At 42.1% G+C, this 26498-nt stretch overlaps 1 protein-coding gene across 8 annotated transcripts in view; it reads left to right on the top strand.

The window, feature by feature from the left end:
- Nucleotides 1-26498, top strand: part of PLCB1 (phospholipase C beta 1) — a 771739-nt gene that overhangs the window by 484433 nt on the left and 260808 nt on the right. For all 8 annotated transcript variants that reach the window (XM_075925687.1, XM_075925686.1, XM_075925693.1 and 5 more), the window contains one exon: nt 20224-20370. In XM_075925687.1, the coding sequence (XP_075781802.1) occupies nt 20224-20370 (147 nt within the window). The remainder of the gene's footprint in view (nt 1-20223; nt 20371-26498) is intronic.

Genomic DNA, 26498 nt, shown 5'->3' with positions numbered 1-26498 from the left:
CAGATAGACTTTTACTACCACCCTGAGTCTTAAAATAACATTGATTTTGTGCATGCGTCTTGTTTTAGTCTGATTCATGTAGTCTCGGGTCTACACTCCTTTTCAGTATGCTTAGACCATAACATTTCTATGGGTGTGGGCATGTCCTGAAAAACTGAGCTGATGTGAAAAATGTGTTTTGATTCAGAGATTTGGGACTTTGTCTAGGGTTGCAAGATGATTTAACAAAAAATACCAAACACCTCTCCTCCCCCCCCAAAAAAACCACAGGGAAAAATTCTGTTAAGGGGGAAAAAAAGGAGGGGGACCAAAATTGTTAAGCAAAAGTTGCACCACCCTCTCCAGTTTGGGGCAACACACTAACCCCCAATGCACCCACCCCTCCCCCTGAGTCAGCCCCCTCTAGTGCCCCCCCATCCCAATGCACTCACCCCTGCCTCAGAGCCAGGCCCCCCTAGCGCCCCTCCATCCCAGTGCATTCACCTCTCCCCCTGAGCCAGGCATCCCCAGTGCTGAGAGTGCCCCGACCCAATCAAATCTTCCTCCCTACCCCCCACAGAGCCAGGCACTGGAGGAACGGGACAGCCGGGTAAGTTAATTTTACTTTTAAAGTGGCTGCTCCTGCCACCCAGCCCGGCTACCTCAGCTCGCAGTGTGTAGAGGGAGGCATCACGTGGCCAGCTCCCGGGTCTCTGCTGGTCATGTCGGCCAGAGCAGCGTGCATTCTGCTCCCATCCTAGCCCGGCGCCTCCTAGTGTGGTGCCTGGCAAGTCCCCCCCCCCCCCCCACTTGCCCTTCACTACGCCTCTACCACGCTTCTCACTCCCCCGCCCCCACCAAATGTGGCAGGGGAAAATTGTCCCTGATGGGCTTCTGTCCAAGGGAAACAGGAAATACCGGACGGAGCCTGCAAATACCGGACTGTCCAGGTGAATACCGGACACCTGACAACCCTAACTTCATCCTACAAGTCAATAACCATCTCCTCCAAGGCCTCGGTATCCTGAATTCTACACACTCCTCACTCTGAAAGATCAGGTTCAAAATAACCTTCAAAGAGACAAAACCATGGAGCCTCGGTTTAATAAACTCTCAGGGCAGGCCTTAGTGTCATTTACACTAAGGCCAGTGCATTGCTGCCAATTTGAATGCCTCTTACATTGTCACAGGAGGCATTAAGTCCAAACCAGACTGTGAAGAGTTACAAAGTGATCTCACAAAACAGGGTGACCGAGCAACAAAATGGCCAATGAAATGCACCGTTGATAAATGCAAGGTACTGCCCATTAGAAAACATAATCCCAGCTATACATACCAAACGATGGATGTAAATAACTACTCAAGAAAGAGTTCTTGGAGTTGCTGTGGGTAGTTCTTTGAAAACATCTGTTTAGTGGGCAGTGGCAGCCAAAAAAAATCTAACAGAATGCTAGGAACCATTAGGACAGTAATAGATGAAAAGACAGAAAATATTATAATGCCTCTATATAAATGCATGAGATGCTTGCATCTTGAATACTGCATGCAGATTTGGATGTCCCATCTCAGAAAAGATATATTGGAATTCGAAAAGGTAAAGAGAAGGCCAACTAAAATAATTAGGGATATGGAACAGTTTCTGTAGGAGGAGATTAAAAAGACCGGGTCTTTTTATCTTAGAAAAGAGATGGGTAATGTATGCATACCCCTGTATGTTTCACGAGGAGTAACGGTAGTTCGGAATAGGCACCTAGTCCGAACTACCTAGTTTGAGCCCCGTGTAGCCGCGCTGCACGGGGTTCGAAGCAGCGGGGATTTAAAAATGGCGGCTCCCCGCTTATGCTAATGAAGCCCGGGAAATTCAAATCCCGGGCTTCATTAGCAAGTGCGGTATGCATACATTACCCCGCTAGTTCGAACTAGCGGGGTAGTGTAGACATACCCTTACTGATTTAAGTGCATATTTGAGATAGGAGCCAGGAAAGAGGGGAGCAACAGGAGTTGCTGGGCTGTGGAGCTAAAGAGCAAAGTCAGTATCAATGTGCTAATTGCCTCCCATGGATAGAAAAAAAAAATCTCACTGCACTTGAAATGAACAGACACCACTGAAATGGGATCACATCTTTGCCCAGAACTAAAGAAAACCCCATAAGAACTCAAAAGCTTTTTTTTTTCCAACCAAGTGATTTAAACTACTTAAAATCACACCAATAAACACAGTCAGTGCTTTATGCGGGTGCGACAGAGACTTTAAAAACTGCTGACTAGCATTACGCTGACGTTAAGTGCCAGCCTTAGAGCACGTTAAATGGCTCCCATCCTCAAATTTCGCAAAAGAGTTTAAACAAGCACCACTGGGTTTTCTGGTTTGTTTTTTGTTTTCAGTCACCGCTTGTTTCAAATGGCTTGAAGAAGTAAATACAATGAAACAGACTAAATGGGAGAATAGTCATGAATGGTGAAGTGCTATCCCCTTCCTTTTTTGAATATCATTATATATTTATTGGAACGTTGGCCTCATTTTCAAAAGTTCTGAAGCTCAACACCCCGTCCCTGTCGCAGGCTTTGCCCTCATTCCACCTCTGCCTCCAAGACCCTACCCCTCCTACCCTGCCTTCTCTCTCAAGGACATCCCTTCCCCGCTACTCCCACTCCCTCCTGGAGCTTCCGGAATACTGTACATCAGCTGTTTGTGGTGCTCCAGAAGTTCTGAGAGAGTGAGGGAGAAGTTGGACATCGGGGCCACCAATGAGTGAGAGGTGCAACATGGGAGGGAATCTGAGATGGGAAGCTGTAGGTGTTCTGCGCCCACTAACTTTTCCCCATGGGTGCTCCAGCTACGGAGCACCCATGGAGTTGGCACCTGTGTTCTGAGTACCTGGAAATTTCACTGAGGTGAGTGGGAGCTGCTGTGCTTGGGGTATGTCTACGTTACAGAGAAGATGGAAGCTGCCGCTGTCAGGTCTAGTGAAGACACGCTAATTCAAACTGAGAGGGGCGTACTAGTCGTTGCCAGTAGTCCTGCTTCCACGAGGAGTAAGGGAAGTCAAAGGGAGAGCAAAAAAATAGCTATTACAAAGCTGAAATCAAATTGAAAAGCTGCTGATGGGTCAGGTAAAAGCTATAAAGCTCTGGACTTCTTGTCCATTCCTGCAAAGATAGCCTACAAAGTACAGCATTTATTACTTTTCCTGTGTGCAATAACACACCTAACACACATCAAGATAGTGACTGAGGCCGGGTACCTGTGATTTTGAGATGATAGAAAACATTGGGTTTCAAGCTTGCCTGTGCAGTTCTACAGTAGAGATGAGGGCTTTATTTTGTATGGTACTGAGCGCTGTGACCCTCATCCAATGAAGCACTTGAGAATGTATTGAAGTTTACGTGGAATGGCTGGGGGTAATATGATGGACAACTGTATTACACGCCACTCTCTTACTCCTCATCTTCGCTCTTTAGGTGTGAATATATTGCCGTCAGAAAGTGTGATTGCAGCATAAGAAGATATATCTGAGCTAGCTTTAGTCAAAGGTCCATTTACTCCTCCAGGTTGGAGTGCAGACATACGCTGCTTTGAAGTTTAGTTTGCTATTTTCAAGACTTTGTCTTACAGAGGTAAACCTTGGCATTGTATGCAAAACCCTACGTTTGGAGAGTAATTGCTTCCAGTCAAAGAGAGCTCTACAAACTGTTAAAAACAGATGTTTGAGACCTAACAAATATTATGAAAATATTCAGGATATTTCGTATATAACTTTTAAAACAAAAGCTTTTAGGTGGTAAATCTACTGCTGCTTTTCCTACAGACTTCCCCCATTTCGTAGTTGCTACATGTATTGCAATGGAAGGTTTCAACCTAACATTTACACTTTCGTATACATTAATACTCATATAAACAGCTTCCCTTCTGATCTGCCTTCACAGAGGATCTCTTATGGCTTCACTTTATAGTGTGTGTATCGCTTGGATTCTTCAGAGCTTGGGAAGAATGGCACCATCTCAGTTCTTTTCCAAACACTTCAGCCTAGTCAGCAAATGGCTGTCAGGGGTTTCTTAGAGCTTGCAGCATTCCTGTCCTTGGATTAGTTTACTCACATAAGCATCAGACTCCTATTAAAGTCAATGGTGATTACTTACATGAGTAAAATGCATGCAGGATCAGGTCTTTAGACAGTAAATTTTGGAGTCCAGGAGACTGTCTTCCTACTTATTTATAAATCACCTAGCATACTTTTTGGCCCAATAGTCTGTTGCTAAGTTAAGGCAACATCAGCAAATACTTATGGTTGACAATACACATAGGTCAAGTATATGGTGTATTATTTGTTTCTGGAGGAAGTGTGAGGTTGTGTCTAATTTTTGCATAATAACTACAGAGGAGATTAATGTATGCAATATTTCCTTATCTGTTGGAGGCAGAAGGAAGTTCTTTGTGACAGTGTACAGTCTATCATGGCCAGCAGAAACGCGTGATGTGGGTGCTTGGCATGGTTAAGAGGCATCTCATAACTTGGTATTTTCATGCTGTTTAGGGCTTGTATCGATAGTGTCATTCCCAGCCAGCCGGAACCCCTTTTAAAGGAAATGTGTGTACGTGAAATAATAACCATACCCTCATTGCTAACCATTTCGTGTGGAAATTAGCTTAGTTGTTTGGATTAAAAAAAACCAAACCTTTGGTCTGTGAACACATGATGTCAAATGGCATATTATAGTTCGGGTCAGAGAGAGAAGTGAGATTTAAATCCTGAGTCCTGGCTCTCTCTGTCTCTGTCTTTGCCTGTGGAGTATAGAAACTCCTCAAGAACCCTCCCTGGTGTGTGTGTTTCTGTGAAAATTAAATTCTGCAGGAGTCTCTGCAAGACTAGGAAACTGTGCAGGAAAATCTGCAGTGCTCATAAGCTATGCAAGAATCACAACCCAGCTCTGCCAACTATCATACAAAACTTCGAAAATGTGCAGGTAAAACTGTGCAAAGAACTGATTTTTCAGCTCATTGGCTGAATAATAATTTTAATAATCATCATATGGCATTGAATGAAACTTTTTGTTGGACCCCAAACATTGAATTCAGTTTTAAACTTGTAAAATGTTTTTAATTGTTATTTGAATAAAATGGATGTAAGGTTTGAAACAAAGTTATTTGGAATGAAGGCATTTTTTAAATTCCTTTTAATTTATTCCATATATTGTTGTTTTTTAAAAAAACATAACAACTTGGCGAAAGTGACACAAAATCACAAAGTGTTTCAATTGATTGGAACCTGCATTTTCCTCTGGAAAAAATTATGACCAAAAAACTTCTCCCAGCTCAGTATCAAGGATCCTTTATTAAAGTTATAGTCTTTGCACAGTAACTTCTAGAGGTTTGTTGCTTCTCAAGTGAATCATTTTTCCATCAGTCACCCAGCATAACTCAAAACCATACACTTAGGCTGTGTCTACACTGGCATAATGCCACACAGCAGGATCCTGCACAGCCTTCCCTGCTGCCATGGCCAAGCCCACTGCTCCAGCCAGGCCGCCCTCCCTCCCCCCCCCCCCCCCCACACACACAGCTGTCAGCACTGTCCCAGGCAGCTCCCAAGATCCTGCCCAGAGCTGAAAGAGGAGGCACCGTCCTGTTCTGGTGCAGAGATCCTGGATCTCCTTGAGATCTGGAGTGAGGAGGAAAACCAGCGGGACAAGGGCCACATGCGCACACAGGAGCAGGTGCACATGAAGGTCAAAGAACTGCACCAGACCTACGCGAAAGTCAGGGGATGTAGCTCCCACTCAGGGGCAGCGCCCCAGACCTGCCCCTACTACGGGCAGCTCCATCATATCCTGGGAGGGGGGCAGTCCCACCCCCCCCCATTGTGGACTCTAAGCTGGAGATGCCCGTTGTCGCTCTCCTGGGGGACAGAGCCAGTGCAGAAGAGGAGGAGGAGCTGGATGAGGCCAGCACCAGCTACATGTCTGCCAGCCAGGACGTCGTGCTCACCCACAGGGACACCATTTAGAGTCCCTAAGCAAAGGAGAATAATGTGAGCTCTAGGATTAGAGTCTTGAAGTGCCTTGTAGTTTTTCCTTCCCTGGTTGGTGAATCAGAATACCAGCTTAAACTCCCCTCAAGCACATTTTGGAAATTTGAGATGAAATAACGCTTTTTATCATTTTCCATGTGCATGCTGAAATATTAACTGCCTGTTGTAAACCTGATGGAAACGACCACATTCTCTTCAAGCCAAAAATCTGACCAATGATAAAACTTCCAAGGGTTAACCCCTTTTAATCTTCAAAGAAAATAGAAGCTTTCCCCAACAGCAGCCAGTATTTCTCCCCTCAAAATCTTTCAGCTTCTTGATCAACTACCTCATAAATATCGTGTGTGTTGCTGGGAGAGAGAGAGGGAGGTACGTAGTTAGGCAGGGGTTGTTTAAAGGAACCTCTAGGTATTGTCCAATTCCTATTTCATTTCAACCTTCATCCTAATTTTCTTGTGCAAGTTTGGTAGTTGTCATACTTGCTTTTTAAACAATACGGGAAATTAATGAGTTCCTTGTCATAGATTGAAGCACACTTTTACTTTATAGAGCACCTGGCACATTTTTTCCCCAGAGTCTCCAAGGGGTAGCCGGGTTAGTTTGCAACTTTAAACAATGAGTAGTCTTGTTGCACCTTAGAGACTGACTATATATATATATATATATATATATATATATATATATATATATATATATATAATCTAGTATCATGAACATTTGTGGGCATTACTTCTCTTCTCATCTGAGGAAGTGGGTTTTGCCCACAAAAGCTCATAATATACTCTATATCTATATCTATATCTATATATCTCTGGGGGTATGGCTACACACTAATATTATTTTGAAATAACTGGTGTTATTTTGAAATAACTTAGTCTGCGTCTACACAGCAGGCTGTTATTTCGAAATGATGTTGAAATACTGTCAAACTGGATGACCTCTTACTCCGACTCCTGTAACCCTCATTGTAATCACTCGAAATAAGTGATTTCAAAATAAGCTACGTAATTGACATAGCTCGATTTGTGTAGCTTATTTTGAGTTAAGCCCTGCTGTGTAGTTGCACGTTAAGTGCGATGGGACTATTCATTTTTTCCAGAAGACTGTTAACGCACCAAGTAGTATTCATTTGAATATGAATGTCCTTTCCTCCCTGTTAAACATCCATATGTCTTTAAGCAATTTGGACCCACTGCTTTAAATCACCTTTTAGTAGCTGCTTAAGAATTGTAAAAGACACCAGGTTGGTGAGGTAATATCTTTTTTTGGACCAAGAAGAAGAGCTCTGTGTAACCTCCAAAACGTGTCTCTCTCACCAACAAAGGTTTGTCCAATAAAAGGCATTACCTCAACAACCTTATGTCTCTAATATCCCGTGACCAACACAGCTTCAATAACACCGCATAGAATAGTCACATGCAAATCCTTTGTTGATTTGATGAGGTCATTTCCTAGGCAACAGTGTTTATTGGCACAAACAAGTACCACGCAGGTAAGGGTCCTGCTGTTGCAGTTTGAAGGAACTTTAATATTGCAATTCTATTTAAAGCATTTTGACATATAAGCAGTGGGGCTTCCTGTCACTAGAGGCCATGGAGGCAGATCTTCCAAAGTGCTAAATGCCTCCTACAAGGTGTTCTTAATTCCGACATGATTAGAAAGTAGAGATGTTTATATTAACTCCAGGGTTCTGGACATTGTCCGTGCTCTGTCCCCATGTTATAGCAGAAAACCCTTCAGCAGTTTCTTTTGTTTAATAAGCACAATATAGCAGAGCCCAACGAAAATGCAAGTCCCCTAATCTTCACAGTTTGTAATTAACAGAAAAAAATCTGGTGGGCCTCCCTTTCTCTGCAGAATATTCATAGAGTATTCAAGTTAGGTTTCCTTATTACTGAGACATCGTTAGTTTTACAAAAAGAATTGCAGCAAATGTTAGCGTGGGTTCTGTATTATCAGAAACGATTACATGTGAACTGTTCTTGTCAATATAAAAGAGCAACGTACATTTCTGTAATGCACTTTTCCTTTCGTTCTAGATGTCTGGGTTTGACTTACTTGCTGATTTGTAAAATTCATTTCTTTGCCCTCGGTTGCACATTTATTAACAAGAGTCATAGAATCACAGAATACTAGGACTGGAAGGGACCTCGAGAGGTCATCAAGTCGAGTCCCCTGCCCTCATGGCAGGACCCAGTACTGTCTAGACCGTCCCTGATAGACATTTATCTAACCTGCTATTAAATAACTCCAGACATGGAGATTCAACAACCTCCCTAGGCAACTTATTCCAGTGTTTGACCACCCTGACAGTTAGGAACTCGAGGTCCCTTCCAGTCCTAGTATTCTATGATTCTATGATACCTTTCTAGCAGGATTGTGAATCGTTAATAACTACTCTCTGAGAACAGTTATCCAGCCAGTTATGCACCCACCTTATAGTAGCCCCATCTAAGTTGTATTTGCCTGGTTTATTGATAAGAATATCATGTGAGACCGTATCAAACGCCTTACTAAAGTCTAAGTATACCACATCCACCGCTTCTCCCTTATCCACAAGACTCATTATCCTATCAAAGAAAGCTATTAGATTGGTTTGACATGATTTGTTCTTTACAAATCCACGCTGGCTATTGCCTATCACCTTATTATCTTCCCAGTGTTTACAGATGATTTCCTTAATTACTTGATCCATTATCTTTCCTGGCACAGAAGTTAAACTTGCTCATCTGTAGTTTCCTGGGTTGTTCTTATTTCCCTTTTTATAGATGGGCACTAGATTTGCCCTTTCCCAATCTTCTGGAATCTCTTTGGTCTATTTTAAGTGAAGCCTGGGCCCATCAAATTCCTATGTGAGATTGTCACACCCTGAATCCAGTAGCTTCCCCTTTTCAAATATGTTACCGATGAAGCATTTCAACTTTCTGAATTATTAGCTTGTGCAACATAATAAATAAATAAGGTTACATCTACACTGCACATTTATTTTGGAATAAGCTATTCCAGCATAGTTATTCCGAAATAGCTTTTTTCGAAATAGAACGTCTACACTGCAGGAAAGCCTCAAAATTAGTCCGAGGCAGGCTTCCCTAATATAGACGTGCTATCTCAATTTAGAGCTCCAGGAGGCACTGGGGAGGAATAATTAGAATGGCCCTGATTGAGGGGCTATTTTGAAATGGCATAGGTGGAGCTTCTACAGATGCCTTTTTTCGAAATAGCTATTTCAAAATAGGCATTATTCTTCACAGAATGAGGTTTACCGAAGTCGGAATAAGCCTCCCATTATTTTGAAATGATTATCGCTACTACGGTGTAGACGCTCGCATTATTATTTCAAAATAACAGCCATTATTCCAAAATAACTTTGCTGTGTAGACACACCCTAATGGAAAACAAACCACTGAAGAGATCTAACATTAATGGCTATATCTGATGCTACTCTAAAAACAGCACTGGGAAAATACAGCTTTATAAGGCTTGATAAGACGACTAGGGTTTTGGGGAGATTTCATCTTTGCAAAGGACCTAATTTCTCTGCCTCTCTCATGTCATAGAAAATGCCTTGTACAGGGCTGCTGAGTTTATTTTCCAAGAAGACATCTCAGGGCCATTTCATTGCTCTAGAAAGGCCTATACATTATTACCAAAAAGTGTCCAGATAGAAACTCATCTTGAATTTGGGAGATTCTGGCCCTCTACGAGGAGGACATGACAGCATCTTGGGTTAACTGCTTTGAAGACTTTACATATCAGGGTCATCACTTTGAAATGAAACTGGAATTGCACAGAATTAACAGTAAGATGTGTTTTCTTTCACTGTGTGATGGAACAAGTTGCTGCACTTCCATGTGGCTTTTGTGGTTAATTTCCGTTGGACACTTTTGTGGAATCTTTTGTGGTAGTGGTATTAGTCATTATGGGTGCGTCTACACTGCATGGCTATTTCAAAATATAATGGGTTTGCTATTCCGACATCCCTGTAAACCTCATTCCACAAGGAGTAAGGGACATTTCGGAATAGCAATTCATTTCTAAATAAGTGCTGTGTAGACAGTGCCAAATTTCAGAATAAGCCATTTCAAAATTAACTCAAAATAATCTACGCAATTTGCATAGCTCAAATTGCATAACTTATTTTGAGCTCCAGCTGCAGTGTAGACACCCCCATTGTTTTTTCTCATTCAGCCAATTAGCCTGAGAGAGTTTTCCTTGATTTCATCTTAAATGATAAAAAGGAGATGGCTTCATTTTTTATTAGAGTTGTGCTAATAAGTGATTTTTCATTTGTTTTGCTTGATGAACTGAAAAAAAAATTGTTTGGGGACAAAGTGTTTTGTTGAAACAAAAATAAAATGTTTTGTTGTTTTTTTTATTCTCCATTTTAAAACTTTTCTTAAATAAAATTGTAAAATTTGAAACAAACATTTTGAATTGAAAAATCAAAATATTTCATTTAAAGAAATGTCAAAAGGCAGTTTTTGACTTTTTTGGAAAATTTTGTTTTGTTTTTCTGATTGAATTTCACACAAATGCACATAATTTTTCAGTTGACTTGGATCTGTGTTATTTTGGCAAAATATGTTTCATCCAAACAATTTTGCCCAGCTGAAATTATAGTGACATAGATTTCTAACTCAAACCAGGCAAATTCTTCTTTCTTTTTTTGACTAGCTCTTATTCCTGAAAATATCCTAGATCTGACTATCCTTGGCTGCAGGATGGAGTCTTATTTCTACATGGATTAACTGATATTGACCAATTTCTCTTATGAACTCAATTTATGCACAGACATCTTTTTTTTCTTCCAACCTTGTTTTCGCTCCTTACCTACTTGTCATTCACCAACTGTTTATTCTGGAAATTGCTTAGAAAATACCATTCTTTGTTACAATATCTCAAAGCAGCAATATGGCAAGGAATCTTCCTCTTCTCCTGTGTTATTGGTTCAGATTCCTCTGCAAGATTCTAATTTTATAGTGAACCTGCTTTTTTTGGAGCAGTGTTTACAGTCTGTGTAAGTGTGAGGGTTGTTGGGTGGGTGTAATTCAGAGCAGAATTCAGTTTGTTATTTTTTATCTTGAAATGTAATGATCCAGCTCTGTGGGTGATATAGAGCTAGAAAAATTAGTGGATGCTTCCTCTCCATCCCTCCCCCTTTTGTGTCTCGCCCACTGGCAACCCTGCTTATCAATCCCTCCCCCGTCCTGCCAGTGCTTCTGGAATGCTATGACCAGATGATTCCCGGTGTTCCAAAAGCTCCAGAAGGGAGGGGGAGGAGCCAAGATGGGGCATGCTTGGGAAAAGACACAGGGAAGAAGTAGGTCAGGGAATGAGGTTTCGGGGAAGGGGTAGAATGGGTTGGGACTTGGGTCAGTGGGGGGAGATCTGGCACCCCACAGCTAGAGGGAAATTCAGCTCCTAAGATCCGAAGTATGGTTACCATCCTCTCAACACGACAGTCTGTTCTCTGATATTATATGAGGTCTAATTTTACATGTTTCAAGCAACAGGGCCTCTGCCACATCCGTTGCACTACTATTCCACAATCTCATCGTTTTCACTGTTGCAAAAAAATTTTCCAGTACACATCCTAAATATTCCATTGCTCATTCTGATCTCATTGCTCTTCACTGTTTTTGCCTTTGGCCACCATAACAATTCCTCCCCATCCTTGTTGTTTACACTTCAGAACCTTTGTTGACAGTTATGACATTCCTCCTGTCACTGTTTTCACGGGTTATACATATTGAGCACTCTCGTTTGTCTTATTTTTCTACGTACCTTCAGGAGGCAATGTCATCTAGTGGTTAGTGCACAAGGGACAGATTCAGGGGACATAAGATCTTTTTCCAGGTCATTTAATCTTGTTATAGCTCAGTTCCTGTTATGAAATGGGAATAATAATGCTTGCCTTCCTGTAAAGTCCTATAAGATGCTTGGATAGAAAGTTCTATCCTGTATAAGGGCAAACTATTATTAATAATTTCTGTTGCTGTTCTCTAAATTATCTTCAGATTACAAACACTTTGCAATCGTGAGAAGTCCAGACTCAGCACTAGCATGTAGACCCCAAGTCTTCCAAGTATTTCCAACACATGCTTACCTCTAAGTTTATGAATCTAACAGGATTACTCATAGATAAGGTTGTGCAGGTGTATTAGTATTGGTGTGGTTGAGGCTATGTATTGTCACCCTTTTTGTTGGTGATTTGATATATCTCTATCCTGTGCAGTCCAAATCACACTGGCTTTTTTTTTACCACTTTATTGCATTGCTAACTCATCCAGGGTTGCTCTCCATTTTTTCAGGACTGCTGATTTCCAAGTATTTCTTGCCCCATCCTATTCACAAAGCTTCCCAGTGTAATATCTGTCAGTTTATTTGTCAAGTTGCTGATACTTCTTTCAGATTATTAATGAAGATGTTAAATGAAACCAGCCCTAGCACTGAGAATCCTATACAATCCAGTTCAAGGCTTCAGAGACAGGGGAAACCATCTCTAGTTACCCTTCAGTTCATTTTCATTTCTCATTCTCTGCTGAATTAACTTTTCTAGTCAGATTTCGTCTTCAATAATAGCCAAAGATATGAATTCTAGAGTATGCCTTTCTTTGCTAAATTTATGAATATGATCAAAAAAGTGATCAGCTTTGCTTAGTACAACTTTTCTGTGATGCTGATCACTGGGCCTGTGTCCAGACTCAGGGGTTTTTTCGAAAAAACTTCACCTGCGTCTAGACTGCAGCTGCGTTCTTCCGAAATTAAATAGAAAGAATGCGGCTTTTCTTTCGACGGCGGTAAACCTCATTTCACGAGGAAGAATGCCTTTTTTCGAAAGTGCTCTTTCGAAAAAAGGCATTCTTGAATGCCAACAGGGCTTTTTAGAAAGAGAGCATCCAGACTCACTCGCTGCTTTCTTTCGAAAAAGCGGCTTGCTTGCAGTCTAGACGCTCTTTTTCGAAAGAGGCTTTTTCGAAAGATACTTTCGAAACAGCCTCTTTCAAAAGAGGCTTGCAGTCTGGACTTAGCCTGGGAGAAAGTGACTTAAAAGGAAACGAGGGGAGAATTCCTCCTATCAGATAACTCATGTCCCTTTATAAAATGCCTAGATATTATGATAATGGGTTAAACAATTTAAATAACCTTAAGTCCCATTTTCAGAAGTAACTTAGATGCCTTGAGGTTTTTGAGGATCTGTAATTTCTTTGAAAATGTGGGGTAGGATCCTAAGCACACGGGTGCTTTTAAAAATTTTACCTAATTTACAGATAATACACACATAGCAGAAGTACTTATTATTCCAGAGATTAACCATGTTAGTCTGTAACGGTATATCTACACTTGCACCCTCCTTTGAGAGAAGGACGCAGCCGAGCAAAATTGCAAATGAAGCGTGGACTTGAATTTCCCGTGATTCATTTGCATAATTGCGTCCAGGCACTATTTTGAAATACCCTATTTCGAAAAAAGAAATGCAGTGTAGACATGGTTATTTCGAAAGAAAACCCTTCTTTCGAAGTTACCCTTAAACCTCATTTTATAAGGAGTAAGGGTAATTTCAAAAGAAAAGTTTTCTTTCGAAATAACCGCATCTAGACTGCATTTCTTTTTTCAAAATAGGGTATTTCGAAATAGCGCCCAGATGCAATTATGCAAATGAAGCTTGGGAAATTCAAATCTGTGCTTTATTTGCAATTTTGCTCGGCTGCATTTGCATCCTTCTCTCAGAAGAGGAATGCAGTATAGACATACCCGAACTAAAAAATACTTAAAAAAATAACGAATAGTCTTGCAGCACCTCATTTTTTGTTAGTCTCCAAGGTGCTGCAAGACTATTCGTTATTTTTTGAAGTTTATTATTCCAGGTATCCTGCAGGACCTTACATGCTTTTTCTCAATAATTTCCAGTATTTTACCTCTTCCACTTCTTGATATGATAAAATATGGGACGATTTTCTGTTGACACACTCCCAGGATGCTGCTTTCACCACACTTAACCAAAGCCACACACACGTCTGTGAGTGTTTGTGCATGGGCATGCATACTGGGAGCCAAATAACATGCAACTGAAAAACCATCACCACCACTCCCGCTCCCTCCTCCCCCCCATATAGTGGGTCCATGGGAGAAAAAAAGATACTTGTGTTAGTCATTAGCTTTCACAAAGAGAATACACATGGCACTTTTTTCTTGTCTTTAAACTAAGCAAATACTCTCTGAATGATAGGAGAGGTCTGAGAAAAAGATGTTTAAAGGGGATGATCTGAATGGAAAGAGAAAGTATGTTTTTGTTGACATCAGCTGGGTGAGCATTTCAGCAGGAACATTTCTGTATTATCCCATGAAAATGCAATTTTGCAAATAAGTTCTGAACATTGACGTATATTAAAGAGAAGCCATCTCAATGGGAAAGAATTTTGTCCTGGTGATATACTCTACTGAACGATATACTTCCTGGCTGTGTCTACACTGGGCCACTTATTCCGGAAAAGCAGCCGCTTTTCCGGAATAACTTGCCAGCTGTCTAAACTGGCCGCTTGCTTTTCTGGAAAAGCAATGACGATCTACTGTAAAATTGTCAGTGTTTTTCCGGAAGAACTATGCTGCTCCCGTTCGGGCAAAAGTCCTTTTCCGGAAAAACTATTCCGGAAAAGGGCCAGTGTAGACAGCACAGTAGTCTTTTCCGCAAAAAAGCCCCAATCGCGAAAATGACGATCGGGGCTTTTTTCCGGAAAAGCGCGTCTACATTGGCCACGGACGCTTTTCCGGGAAAAGTGCTTTTCCGGAAAAGCATCCTGCCAATGTAGACGTGCTTTTTCCAGAAATACTTATAACGGAAAACTGTTCCGTTTTAAGCATTTCCGGAAAAGGGTGCCAGGGTAGACGTAGCCTCTCTGTAAAGGAAGAGCTCTCATCTGATACTTGCAAGAGATTTATGGACATAGTTTTTGTGATTATAGCTAATGTGTAGTTTACTCCAGTGCCAACACAACTAAGAATGTGTCTTCTGGATTCTGTTCCCTCTTTAGCAATATCAGTGGAATTATTTACTATAGACTTGATCCAAAACCCACTGGAATTAATGAAAGTCTTTCATCTCACTTTAGCAAGCTTTGGATCAGACTCTAAATTCTAGTTAGCTACCCCAGTTTAGTCACACGTAAGGCAAGGGAGTTGCAGAGGTATAACCAAGGGCATTATTTGAAAGTGTTAAGACCACTCAGGGAATGATTTGACCTCTTGAGCTCTTAGTAAGAGTAATGGTGTGTGAGAAGGAAACAAGCCCATTTAATTCTCTTTTCACAGCAGAATGCTGCACTTAATATTAGGGAGCTGCAGAGAGAGTCTATAGATTTTTAAAGAAATTTTAAAGAAATTAAATTTAAACTTTTCTAAAGTCCTGAGTTAAAGGGAAAAGAATGCTTTGGGTAGTGAGGTAGGTAAAGATACAGCAATGTATGCCTGTTGGAATCATTACCCATGGAAGGGCTGTATGAACAAACCCTATTCTTCAGTTTCTTGTCCTGCTCCTTTTCAGGCCTAGCAATGTATCCTGTTTGTGGAGGAGCATAAAGAAAAGCAATTTCACTGTGGACTTGTCTTCTTGTAGGGCCAGTTTTCCTTTACTGAATACCCAGATAAAATGCGATAGATGCTGATGGAAGAGCAGGTCACTTTTTTTCCCCTTGTAAAACAGGTTGAAACTCTCTAAACTGGGACTCTCTAGTCCAGCAACATCCATGGTCCTACTGGACCATGGATGTTCCAAGACTAGAGAATCCTGGTGAAGGGCTAGTGCTTGGGAGCCCTGTGGGCTGGCAGGACATCAGGAGCCCAACATGCAGCAGTGCTCAGCACGCAGAGGCGGTGGGCCTACCCAGTATGGCAGTGGGGACTGGCAGAGAAGTGGGTGCCAGCAACAGGGAGGGAGCTGTCTGGGAAGCCAGTGACTGAGTCAGGACTGGCAGAGGGGAGCAGTGGAGTGGGTCCAGAAATCACCTTCACTGGTCCGGCAAAATGCCTCCTCTGGGACCAGTCAGGTCCTGAGGGTGCCAGTCCAGGGAGGTCTAACCTGTATGCGTAAGAAAACTGAGAACTAACCACACCAATACCTTCCAGTCATTTTACTCGGGATGGCCATCTGCGGAGAATTGCCTCGCACTGCTTGGCCTCAACAAACCGTCTATTCTGTAGCACCAGGAGCAAAAGCATCTTTGACGTCTGCTGTCTGCATTCCCCCACCAAACTCCCGCCGCTGCAAAATCCGCAGTAATTGCTTCGGCATCTGAGAGGCAGGCTGCTTAATTGTGATGAGGAAGACGTAGCCCACTGTGGCAGTGAGCTAGCTGCTGAGATATGCAGGTGCATGGCTAACAAGGCTCGGAGGCTTCACCGCATTAACACCACCTGTGTAGGAATTTTGACTCTGTGGGAATTTTGAGGTGTGGGTGAGATAGCGAGCTATAGTGGGGGTATGACAGGGCATTCCCCTTCCTGCTCCCGATAGGGATGGCTAACAAGCAAAGCATGCTCCACTTGGGGAAGCAAGCTTAAAAGGGAGAACTGTCACAGGAAGGGCAACGACCAGGAGAAAAGCTGCTGTGACTTACAGGCAAAGTTGCTGGGAGGAAGACCACAACCCACAAGGACTCACCAGACCCGCTAACAGCTGATCTCTGCAGGGCGGATTTGAAGATAAACCCTCCTCAAGGTTTAACCAAACCTAACTTACTGTAAACAAAATACAGGACTATGTAGCACTTTAAAGACTAACAAGATGGTTTATTAGGTGATGAGCCTTCGTGGGCCAGACCCACTTCCTCAGATCAAATAGTGGAAGAAAATTGTCACAACCATATATACCAAAGGATACAATTAAAAAAATGAACACATATGAAAAGGACAAATGTGTTCATATGTGTTCATTTTTTTAATTGCATCCTTTGGTATATATGGTTGTGACAATTTTCTTCCACTATTTGATCTGAGGAAGTGGGTCTGGCCCACGAAAGCTCATCATCTAATAAACTATCTTGTTAGTCTTTAAAGTGCTACATAGTCCTGTATTTTGTTTCAGCTACACCAAACTAACACGGCTACATTTCTATCACTATTTTACTGTAAACAAGTGAGACCTACATAGGTTCTCTTAAAGGAAAACTCAGATTGAAAGTGCTCTTGAGAGGATGGTCCCAGTATCTGGAAATCCAGAAAGACTGGAGTAAGGTTCCTAAAGAAGAAATGACTTTGGAAGAGAAGAAACTCTGCCAACATTCAAGTGGGGCCCAGGAAAGGCCGACTCTGTCACAGGAAGATGTTAACTCTGTAGGAGAATAGTATTCACTCTCCATTTATGTCACTAAGAGCCAAGTCATTCGGAGTCTTTCCACTGACTTTTCTGGGTTTGGGATCAGGCCCAAACTTGCTGGGGAGACACGTGCAGCCCTACGAATGGATCTAATAACAGCAAAACTCATCTGAACTGGGCAGGTCCTTGTACTGAGCAGAGAGTCCAGCCCTCTGATTGCCTGGTAATTCACTGGGCTTGAAGCCTGAGGAAGCTTCTTGACTCTGTTTGCACCAGCTGTGAAAGGGAAAGCATTTAGGTCCCAGGCTGTTGGTGATTGATTGCTCTGTGTCACAGCAACCCAGGAGCCCCCTTCTTTCCCCGCCAAGTCTGTAGCCAGATTACCATGTTCAAGCTGTGCATGTGCTCAGTGTTTCCCCTTTCAGCCTTCTTACAGTTGTCTGGGGAATGAAGGTTGAGTGTGCTGGTTTGTATTCACACTACGCTCCTTGTCACAGAAGTAGATTCATGTGGGGTGATGCTCATGGGTGGCTATGAAAACAAGATATCGGAATTGAAATCCATGACACACCTCGCGCCCTTTGGTGTATGGCCACGTCCTCCTCTCTGATCACAGCCAAATCCTGAAGTCTATGCTCAGACTTAAAATAGCTACTTTATGCAGAGGAGGAGGAAAAGGAGGAGAGAGAGAGAGCGCGCACATTTTTATCTGATAATCTCAGAGGACTTGACAAAGGAGGGAGGCCGGGTGCTATTTCTTTTTTACAGTCAGGTTGCTTGAAGCATAGAATTTGTGACTTGTGCTATGGTCACAGATTTAGGGTATGTCTACACTTGCACTTGGTTACTTAAAAAAAAAAACCATGAAAAACAAAGTTTTACCCGAGCAAGTGAATGCTGCTTTGCCAGTAGTAAAGCACTCCTGCTGATAAAGCAACCTGCCCCCCAAAAGCAGAGTTTCACACACCGACTTTTAGCAGCAGGGCTGTGTCAACACAGCCCAGTTGCTAAAAGCTGCGTACTGTGGACGTACACTTAGACAGTGGCAGAATTAGGAGCAGAACCCCAGATCGTCCACACCTTCTAGCTACTGCCATTAGAAATATCGTACAGGATACTTTGGAGAGGCCCATTAAAATACATCTTCTTCCAGCTTGGAATTTTTTATGTTCATGTACAAGGAAAAACTGTATAATGCACTATGGGAGCAGCCTGTAGCTTTTGGGTTGCTACAATCCATCAATCTGTGAAGGAAAACTAGAAAACTAAAATAATAAAACGAGGAGTGGGGACATTGAGAGGGAATATTATGGCTTGGCCCAGTACCGATATGTGTGTCAGATACAGAGTAAGTCAAAGCCTATTGGTCGATAGCTCTGTGTAAATAGGCATAACTTTACCTAAGTTTGTGGTGTAGATCCCATTTCTGTCCTGGCTGAAATTGGTCCGGTAATTTCAAAGGAGTGTTCAACTGTCATTTGTGCTTGGAATTAAAAATTAGAACCTAAGTGAAATAATTATGAAACAGAACACTAACTCCCACTTGCTAATTAGTCTGAGTTCAAATATACATACTGGAAACATATCGATAAAAGAGAATATACCAATTCCTTTTGATTGCCTTGTATCTGTGGTCTTCTGCACCTCAGATTCCTGGTAAATTAATTCCTCCAGAAGTGATTTTTACTCTATCCTTATTTGGACAAATTCCCAGTCAATGTAAGGAATTGAAAGCAAACTGAGCTAGGGCCCCTGGATTTGACTCTCTCTGGAGGATATGGAGGGTGGGGGAAATGAGTCAATGAACAAACCCAAAGAAATGGCAAAGTAGCACTATTTATGACATCTTGTGTAGGGGACACACGGGGAGTTCTGATGTTTGGATCTCATTGCAGTGAATGGAATGAGATCAAAAGCATGGCAGGACAGTCTCTCTATACTAGACTATCCTCCTAATTTCCAAATCAATAATGGATTAGGCAATCTAATCCCTTTGACATCAACTGAGGTCATGTGTGTAGATCACTCCATGCAATTCTGAGCATTTAGGGATAATAATACTAAAACCAAACAATAAATAGTATAAATCTAGTCCGTATTCATAACTAGACTAATGTGATCATCATATGGCCTTTCTCATATGCCACATTCTCAATATGCATTGAATGGAAAATACGTGTATCCCGACGATACTATGCTTAGAAACCATGGTACTCTCACATCTTGAATACTGTGTGCAGATATGGTTGCCTCATCTCAAAAAAGATATATTGGCATCGGAAAAGGTTCAGAAAAGGACAACAAAAATTATTAGGAGTTTGGAATGTGTCCCATATGAAGAGAGAGACTAAAACGACTTGGACTGTTGAGCTTAGAAAAGAGGAGACTAAGAGGGGATATGACAGAGGACTATAAAATCATGACTGGTGTGGAAAAAGTGAATAAGGAAAAGTTATTTACTTATTCCCACAATATAAGAACCAGACGGTCACCGAATGAAATTAATAGGTGGCAGGTTTAAAACAAACAAAAAAACAAAAAGAAGTTTTTCTTCACTCAGAGCACAGTTAACCTGTGGAACGCCTTGCCAGAGGATGCGGTGAAGGCTAGAACTTTAACAGAGTTAAAAAAAGAGCTAGATAGATTCATGGAGATTAGGTCCATCAATGGCTATTAGCCAGGATGGGTAGAAATGGTGTCCCTAGCCTCTGCTTATCTGGAAATGGGTGACTGGAGAGGGATCATGTGAGGATCACCTGTTGTGTTCCCTCCCTCTGGGGTATCTGGTATTGGCCGCTGTCAGCAGACAGGATACTGGGCTAGATGGAACATTGGTCTGACCAAGTGTGGCCGTTCTTATGTTCTTAATTAATGTGTGATTCCACCAAATCTGTGCTTTCCCAGGACAGATATCAGTGGACGGATTTATGCGATACCTGAGTGGAGAGGAGAATGGCGTCGTTCCACCTGAGAAACTGGATTTGAATGAAGATATGTCTCAGCCGTTGTCTCACTATTTCATCAATTCCTCACACAACACCTACCTCACAGGTATAGTATGGGAAAGCTCTGATTTCTTACTTCACAACAATGAATAGACAATATATTTGCAGTCACGTGGGATGGATGCACTAACCACTTGGGTACCAGTGATCTTACACTCTTAGGCTATGTCTACATTGCCCAGTCTTGCGCAAGAGCGTATGCAAATGAGGTGTGGTGATGGATATCACCACACCTCATTTGCATACTTAATGAGCTGCCATTTTTGCACAAGGGGCTTTTGCACAAGAAGGAGCAGTCTACACTGTTCCTTCTGAAAATAAGCAGCAGAGCGACTCTTGCACAAGAGAGGGATTTTGCACAGGAAGGAACAGTATAGACAGTTCCTTCTTGTGCAAAAGCCCCTTGCGCATAAATGGCATCTCATTAAGTTTGCAAATGAGGTGCGGCGATATTCATCACCACACCTCATTTGCATATGTTTTTGCACAAGACTGGGCAATGTAGACGTAACCTTATTGTTTCTGAAAAGTGATTTTTATCCTGCTCCACGGAGATGTTATCTCCTTATTCTTACTAATACTGAACCTGGTTCAGTCAGTGCCTGATCCAAAGCCTAATGAAGCCATTGAAAGGTTCCCATTAACTTCAACAGGCTCTGGAAGAGGCCTTTAATTTGGGGAAGAAATGGTTCATGATCTAGTGTTCAAGATGACATTTCATTGCAATGAGTAGGTGAACTGGAATGGTAAAATCAACGCAGTAAGAACCTCCCTGCACCTGAACCACCCATCCCCCTGCAGTCCTGAAACTGATTGAACCAAAAGCTTTATGCGATCAAACGCCACACTAAATTTGCTCTCTGGTTTGAGAGAAATAGAGAGGTCCAGAGTCACTCATGAGTCTCCTGGCCTGCTGCCCCTTTCTTCTTGAGGCGCCAAGATCTGTCCAACTAACTTCCTTCAGCATCTGTGTTCTGTGATGGTGCAACCCAGTTCTCAGAAATTCTGAGCATCCAGAAGCTGCCATCACATAATTAAACTGAGGACCTGAACTATGTTATTTATATACTAAAGTCAGTGGGGCTTCAAAACACTCAAGACTGCAAGAGCAGATCATTTCCCTGATAATGCCACATAAAGATTTAAGAGCCTAATTTCTGATGCTCATTTTTTTATAGTTTTGGCCTTTTGATTTATCTCCATGGGAAAAAAATGTGAATTTGTCATTTTAGAATGTTTTTAATTTATATTACACAACAATTACGCATTTTTTGTTTGAGCACATTTGCGTTTGGGAATTTTGTTTGTTACCTTTTATGTTAGCATCATTACATTAAACGAGAAAGTTGTGATACAATATGTAGTAAAAATCTGGCTCATGTAATTGATTTATGATCTTTTTAACATTACTGATTTAATGGACATTCCTTAGTTCTACAAAATACCGGTGAGTAATAATCCAAGCTCAATAATTCCAGGTAGAAGCCCAATCTAAATAGGTCAAGTGGTTGTTAACTTGGATTTGTTATGTGTATTAGAGTGCTTTCTGCAGCACCTACTACTGCTGTTGTATAATTAATGAACTGTCAGTATTTCCATTAGATACCCATAGTTCAGAGTTTTATACCTTGGTTGTAAAATGTGTTTTATCCTAAAACTTTTCCTGTTCTGCTCAAGAGCAGCCTTGTTTCTGCAAAATGGAAAAGAAAAAAAAAATCAGGTTGGCTCCTTAAAAGTTATTATTCTAATCTATAGAAATGTATGATCTTGGGGAGAATTCGAGTGTTCTCAATAGAAAAGCAGCTTTGTTTTTTATGGTGGTATTTTTCAGGCCCATTGTCTCTAATGTAGACTGGGCCCTACTGGTGTACCGAAGAATCCGCGTAGGTAGAATGCTGCAGTATTACAAAGAATTCCTGATCTGTGGAAGCTGTCACTTCAATAGTAGGGCTGATGTCTGAGGAGCTGTACAGATGCAGCAAATCTGCCACATTACTGTGTAGGAGTGGGGAGGCAGCACAAGGCTAAATTCTGCTCTTCTTGATGACAGTGTAAATTTGCAGTCTTGCTCTTGATTTCAGAGTAATTATTCTATATTTACATGGGTGCAGCTCAAAACATATCAAAGCCCTAAAGGTCTGACTTAAAAGCAACCAACCAAATGGACAACTAACTAACACGTAAGAGAAGCCAGGAAATACAGACTCAAGGATGAAACTTGGGCTATTCTACTGAGATTTTGTAAATACAGCATCGTATATAACCTTACAGTATATACTTTCATATCTCAGCAGGGACGAGTCAGTTGCGGATTGTACTTCAGACTTGCCTAGCTTTATACAAATTTAAGGCAGACCAAATGCTAAAAAAAGTCCTACCAAATTGCACCTACAGGTTACTTGACATGCATTTTAGGATAATTTCAGAAGCTGCTCTTGAAAATCATAGAATTATCTGACTGGAAGGGACCTCAGGAGACCTCTGGCCCAGTCACTACACCAGGATTAAGTATAGGCCATCCTTGGCAAGTGTTTGTCTATCTTGCTCTTACATATCTACAGTGATGGAGATTCCACATCCTCCATAGGCAACCTGACAGTTAGGAAGTTTTCCCTAATGTCCAGCCTAAACTGCCCTTGCTGCATTTTAAGATAACTGTTTCTTTTCCTATTCTCAGAGGTTAGAGAGTACAATTTTTCTCCCTTCTCCTTGTAACAAACATTTATGTATGCAAAAACTGTTACAATGTCTCCCCTCGGTCTTCTCTTTTCCAGACTAAACAAACTCAGTTTTTTCAATTTTCTTTCATAGGTCATGTTTTCTAGAACTTTAGTCACTTTTATCGCTCTTCTCTGGACTCTCTCAGATTCGTCCACATCTAAAGTATAGCACCCAGAACTGAACGCAATACTCCAATTGTAGCCTAATCTGCAGAAATATTGCTTCTGGTGTTATGCTTACAACACTCTTGCTAAGACATATAGTCCCCGACTTACGAACGAGTTACGTACCAAGCACTTGGTCGTAACTCGATGTGTTCGTAAGTCAGACCCCATTCATTTCAATGGGACCGTGCTGTTCGTAAGCGCAGAACGCTGTTCGTAAGTTGGGGCCGCGCTTAATGGGAGATTGAGATACAAAATGTACACCCAGTTTCTTTGTGGGTTCATTGTGCTCAGTAAATCTGAGACAGCTGGCCTGGAATGGCATTTAACCATTAGCTTTTATAAATACATCACAAAAACTGACAGCTAGAGATTTTAATTTCTAGCTTGACCAGATACAGTCATGTTGCTGTTTGCATTCAGTCAGCAGACACTTCATTCAGTTTAGCATGTAAACAAATGCTACCAGGTTGTTATCTTATTTGTTCAACGTTGAAGGGGTTAAAAGGCTTGGGAAGTTGGGAACAAAAGCTTCAGGAACATCTGTGCATTCATTTGAGCCGTGCAAATGGCACTAGCAGCCAATCATGCAATCATTATTAAGGAAGTAGGGAACCATTCAGTCTAGCAATCCATCTTTATTATGGCTACAGTTATTGCCCTACTAATTATCAATCCTTTTGTTATTTAGTTTTTAAGAAAAAGGCATCCCCAAAGAAACACTGTTACAACATGAAGAAAAACATACACACAGTCTCACGTTAGTTTTAATTGTAATGACCATTTTTCTAGCCTTTAGTAGAGATGCTTGGCAGTACATCAAGTCTTGATCATTTATTTAGAAGCATTATTCCTTTTTCCCCCACTTCAGGAAACACAACAGTTAAGAACAAAGTTAAAATCCACCAGGAAACCAATCATTCAAACCTGGTTTAAAGAAATCTCATCTGTGTGGAAAAAAAATATTTCTTTCGCTGCTGATTTGTTTATAAATGTCCCGCAGGCATTAATTGGTGGTCCTGTGTTGTGACTGATTTCTTCCCAGAATTGCCTCGGGTTATTGCTGGTGTCACAGTGGGATGTGACATTGTTGCAGCTCTCCCTGTAGCACAAGAGCCAAGCAATAATGATCATTGTCTATCACACACCTGTTTAACCTTTTAGATGTATATTGCCATCTGCCTTTTTGCCTTTTAAGTGGGAAGACCAGTGCAGAGTATAGATGTAGCCCACACACCTTGTGTGGTTCACTGCAGTGGCACCTAGGCCACAGCAACAGCTAAATTCAAGAGACCTCTGCAGCATGGGTTCAGAGCCAGCTGGCGTTTAGCTCAAAGGGTAGAGACTCCTATACTAAGTTCTAGAGGTCCCAGCTCCAAATTCCCCCTAGTGGTGGTTACATAGAGTTCCTGGGGTTTAGGTTGAGTATGTGTGTATAGACCACAGAGACTAGCCAGCTAACTCCCAACCTCTGTTTCCTCCACCCATGCACTGAGCATCTGCCATGCAGAATATCCGGCAATATTCCTCAGATACCAGTTCATTCTCTCCTTCTTCGTTACGACCATATTCCTTGCCCGCATCACGCACCTGCTTTTCAGCTTCAAGTTCTGAGCCCACAACAAGGTTGCCTCACTTATTTGCAACCTTCAGCATTTCCTCAAAACTTTCCCAACCCACATCCTTTCTTGCACGGGACCTTGCCAGCTTTGCCAAGTGGAATAGACCTTCCCAGACTGTGGGTTACCAAGGAAATTCAGGAGCAGGAAAGAAATTACAGGTGGGGGGGAAAAACCCAACACAATGATGCTCCATCTTCACAATGTCAGGAGACAACAACATGCTGTTGAGGAGCAGGAAGACAAGCTGGGACCACTCTGAGGCTGCTGTGTTACGCAGCAGCACACAGCTAACTTTCCTCTCAACTCACTGTGTTTCCTGGTGCTGCTGACCACTCATTGAGCTGTTGAGCTCAGGCCATAGGCTTTTCTTCCTGCCATCTCTATCGGGGTTTTTCTCTCCTGCTCTGTTGGGTTGGAGGGTGGGAGAGCTTGGGAGAGGCAGGAACTTGGCCAACAGATGGAAGCTGAGCAGAGGGCAGGAGGAACCCCTGGTACTCTCTTAGCCCTGGTCTACACTAGGACCTTAATCTGAAATAACTCCCACAAGTTTGAATTATTAGTGTTGCATCCACTCTACCGAGCCCGTTATTCCGCAATAACAGGCCATGGAATTCGAACTCTGGACTCCTGCTTTTCATCAGGAATAACACTAATTCCAAAATAACGTTAGGCTGTGTCTACATTGATGTGATCTTGCGCAAAAGCGGCAAAAACGTGCTGCCTATCTACACTGGCCATGTGTTCTTGCGCAAGTAAACTGACATTCTACTTGTATAAAATCAGGGCTTCTTGCACAAGGACTATGATGCTCCCGCTCAGGAATAAGCCATCTTGTGCAACTGTTCTTGCACAAGAGGCCAGTGTAGACAGGCAATATGAATTTCTTGCGCAAGAAAGCCCTATGGTTAAAATGGCCATCGGAGCTTTTTTGCGCAAGAGAGCGTCTACACTGGCATGGATGCTCTTGCCCAAAAGCACAGCTCTTGCGCAAAGGCACATGCCAGTGTAGACGCTCTCTCCTGGAAGTGTTTTTTGCACAAGAACTCTTCCGCAAAAGAGTTCTTGCACAAGAAGCTGCCAGTGTAGACATAGCCTTAGCGTGGATGCTCCGGTGCCACTAATTTGAACTAGGTGGCCTCTGGGAGGCCTCGCACAGCTCCCCAGAGTATTTCCTGGAGCTCTAAGTCCAAGGTAGCATGTCCACATTAATGGAGACTGCCTTGGACTAATTTAGATTCTTCCCTGTAGTGAGGACATGCAATTTCAAATTTGTTAAACTGGGAATTCTTAAGTCACATTTAGTATTTTCAAAATAATTTCCTAGTGTAGAATGGCCTTAGGAGCAGCTTCTAGTTCTCCTCCCTTCATTCAGAGACAGGTAAAAGGGGGAACTTGCTATGTCAACAGTGAAAGTTGGGGCATGAGGCACCTTTGGGCAGGACAGAAGGGACTTATAGGGAGGGAGAGATGGAAAGAGGGGGCACCCTGGAGAAAGGTCATTGGAGTAGTGTCCACGGTGCAAAGACACTACCACTGTGCAGCAATATGGGGGTGCTTCTTTGTCTGCACCCAGTGGGATGGTCATAAAAGCCCATCCCAGTTATACCCAGGAGAAGGACAAAGGGCTGAGCTTTCAGCAGTTAAGGTAGGTGGATCATGGAGATATA

The sequence above is a fragment of the Pelodiscus sinensis genome, chromosome 3 (genome assembly GCF_049634645.1).
Source record: "Pelodiscus sinensis isolate JC-2024 chromosome 3, ASM4963464v1, whole genome shotgun sequence".
Lineage (NCBI taxonomy): Eukaryota > Metazoa > Chordata > Testudines > Trionychidae > Pelodiscus > Pelodiscus sinensis.
The sequence above is the reverse complement of the archived record's forward strand: the minus strand, read 5'-3'. Positions and strand labels throughout refer to the sequence as shown.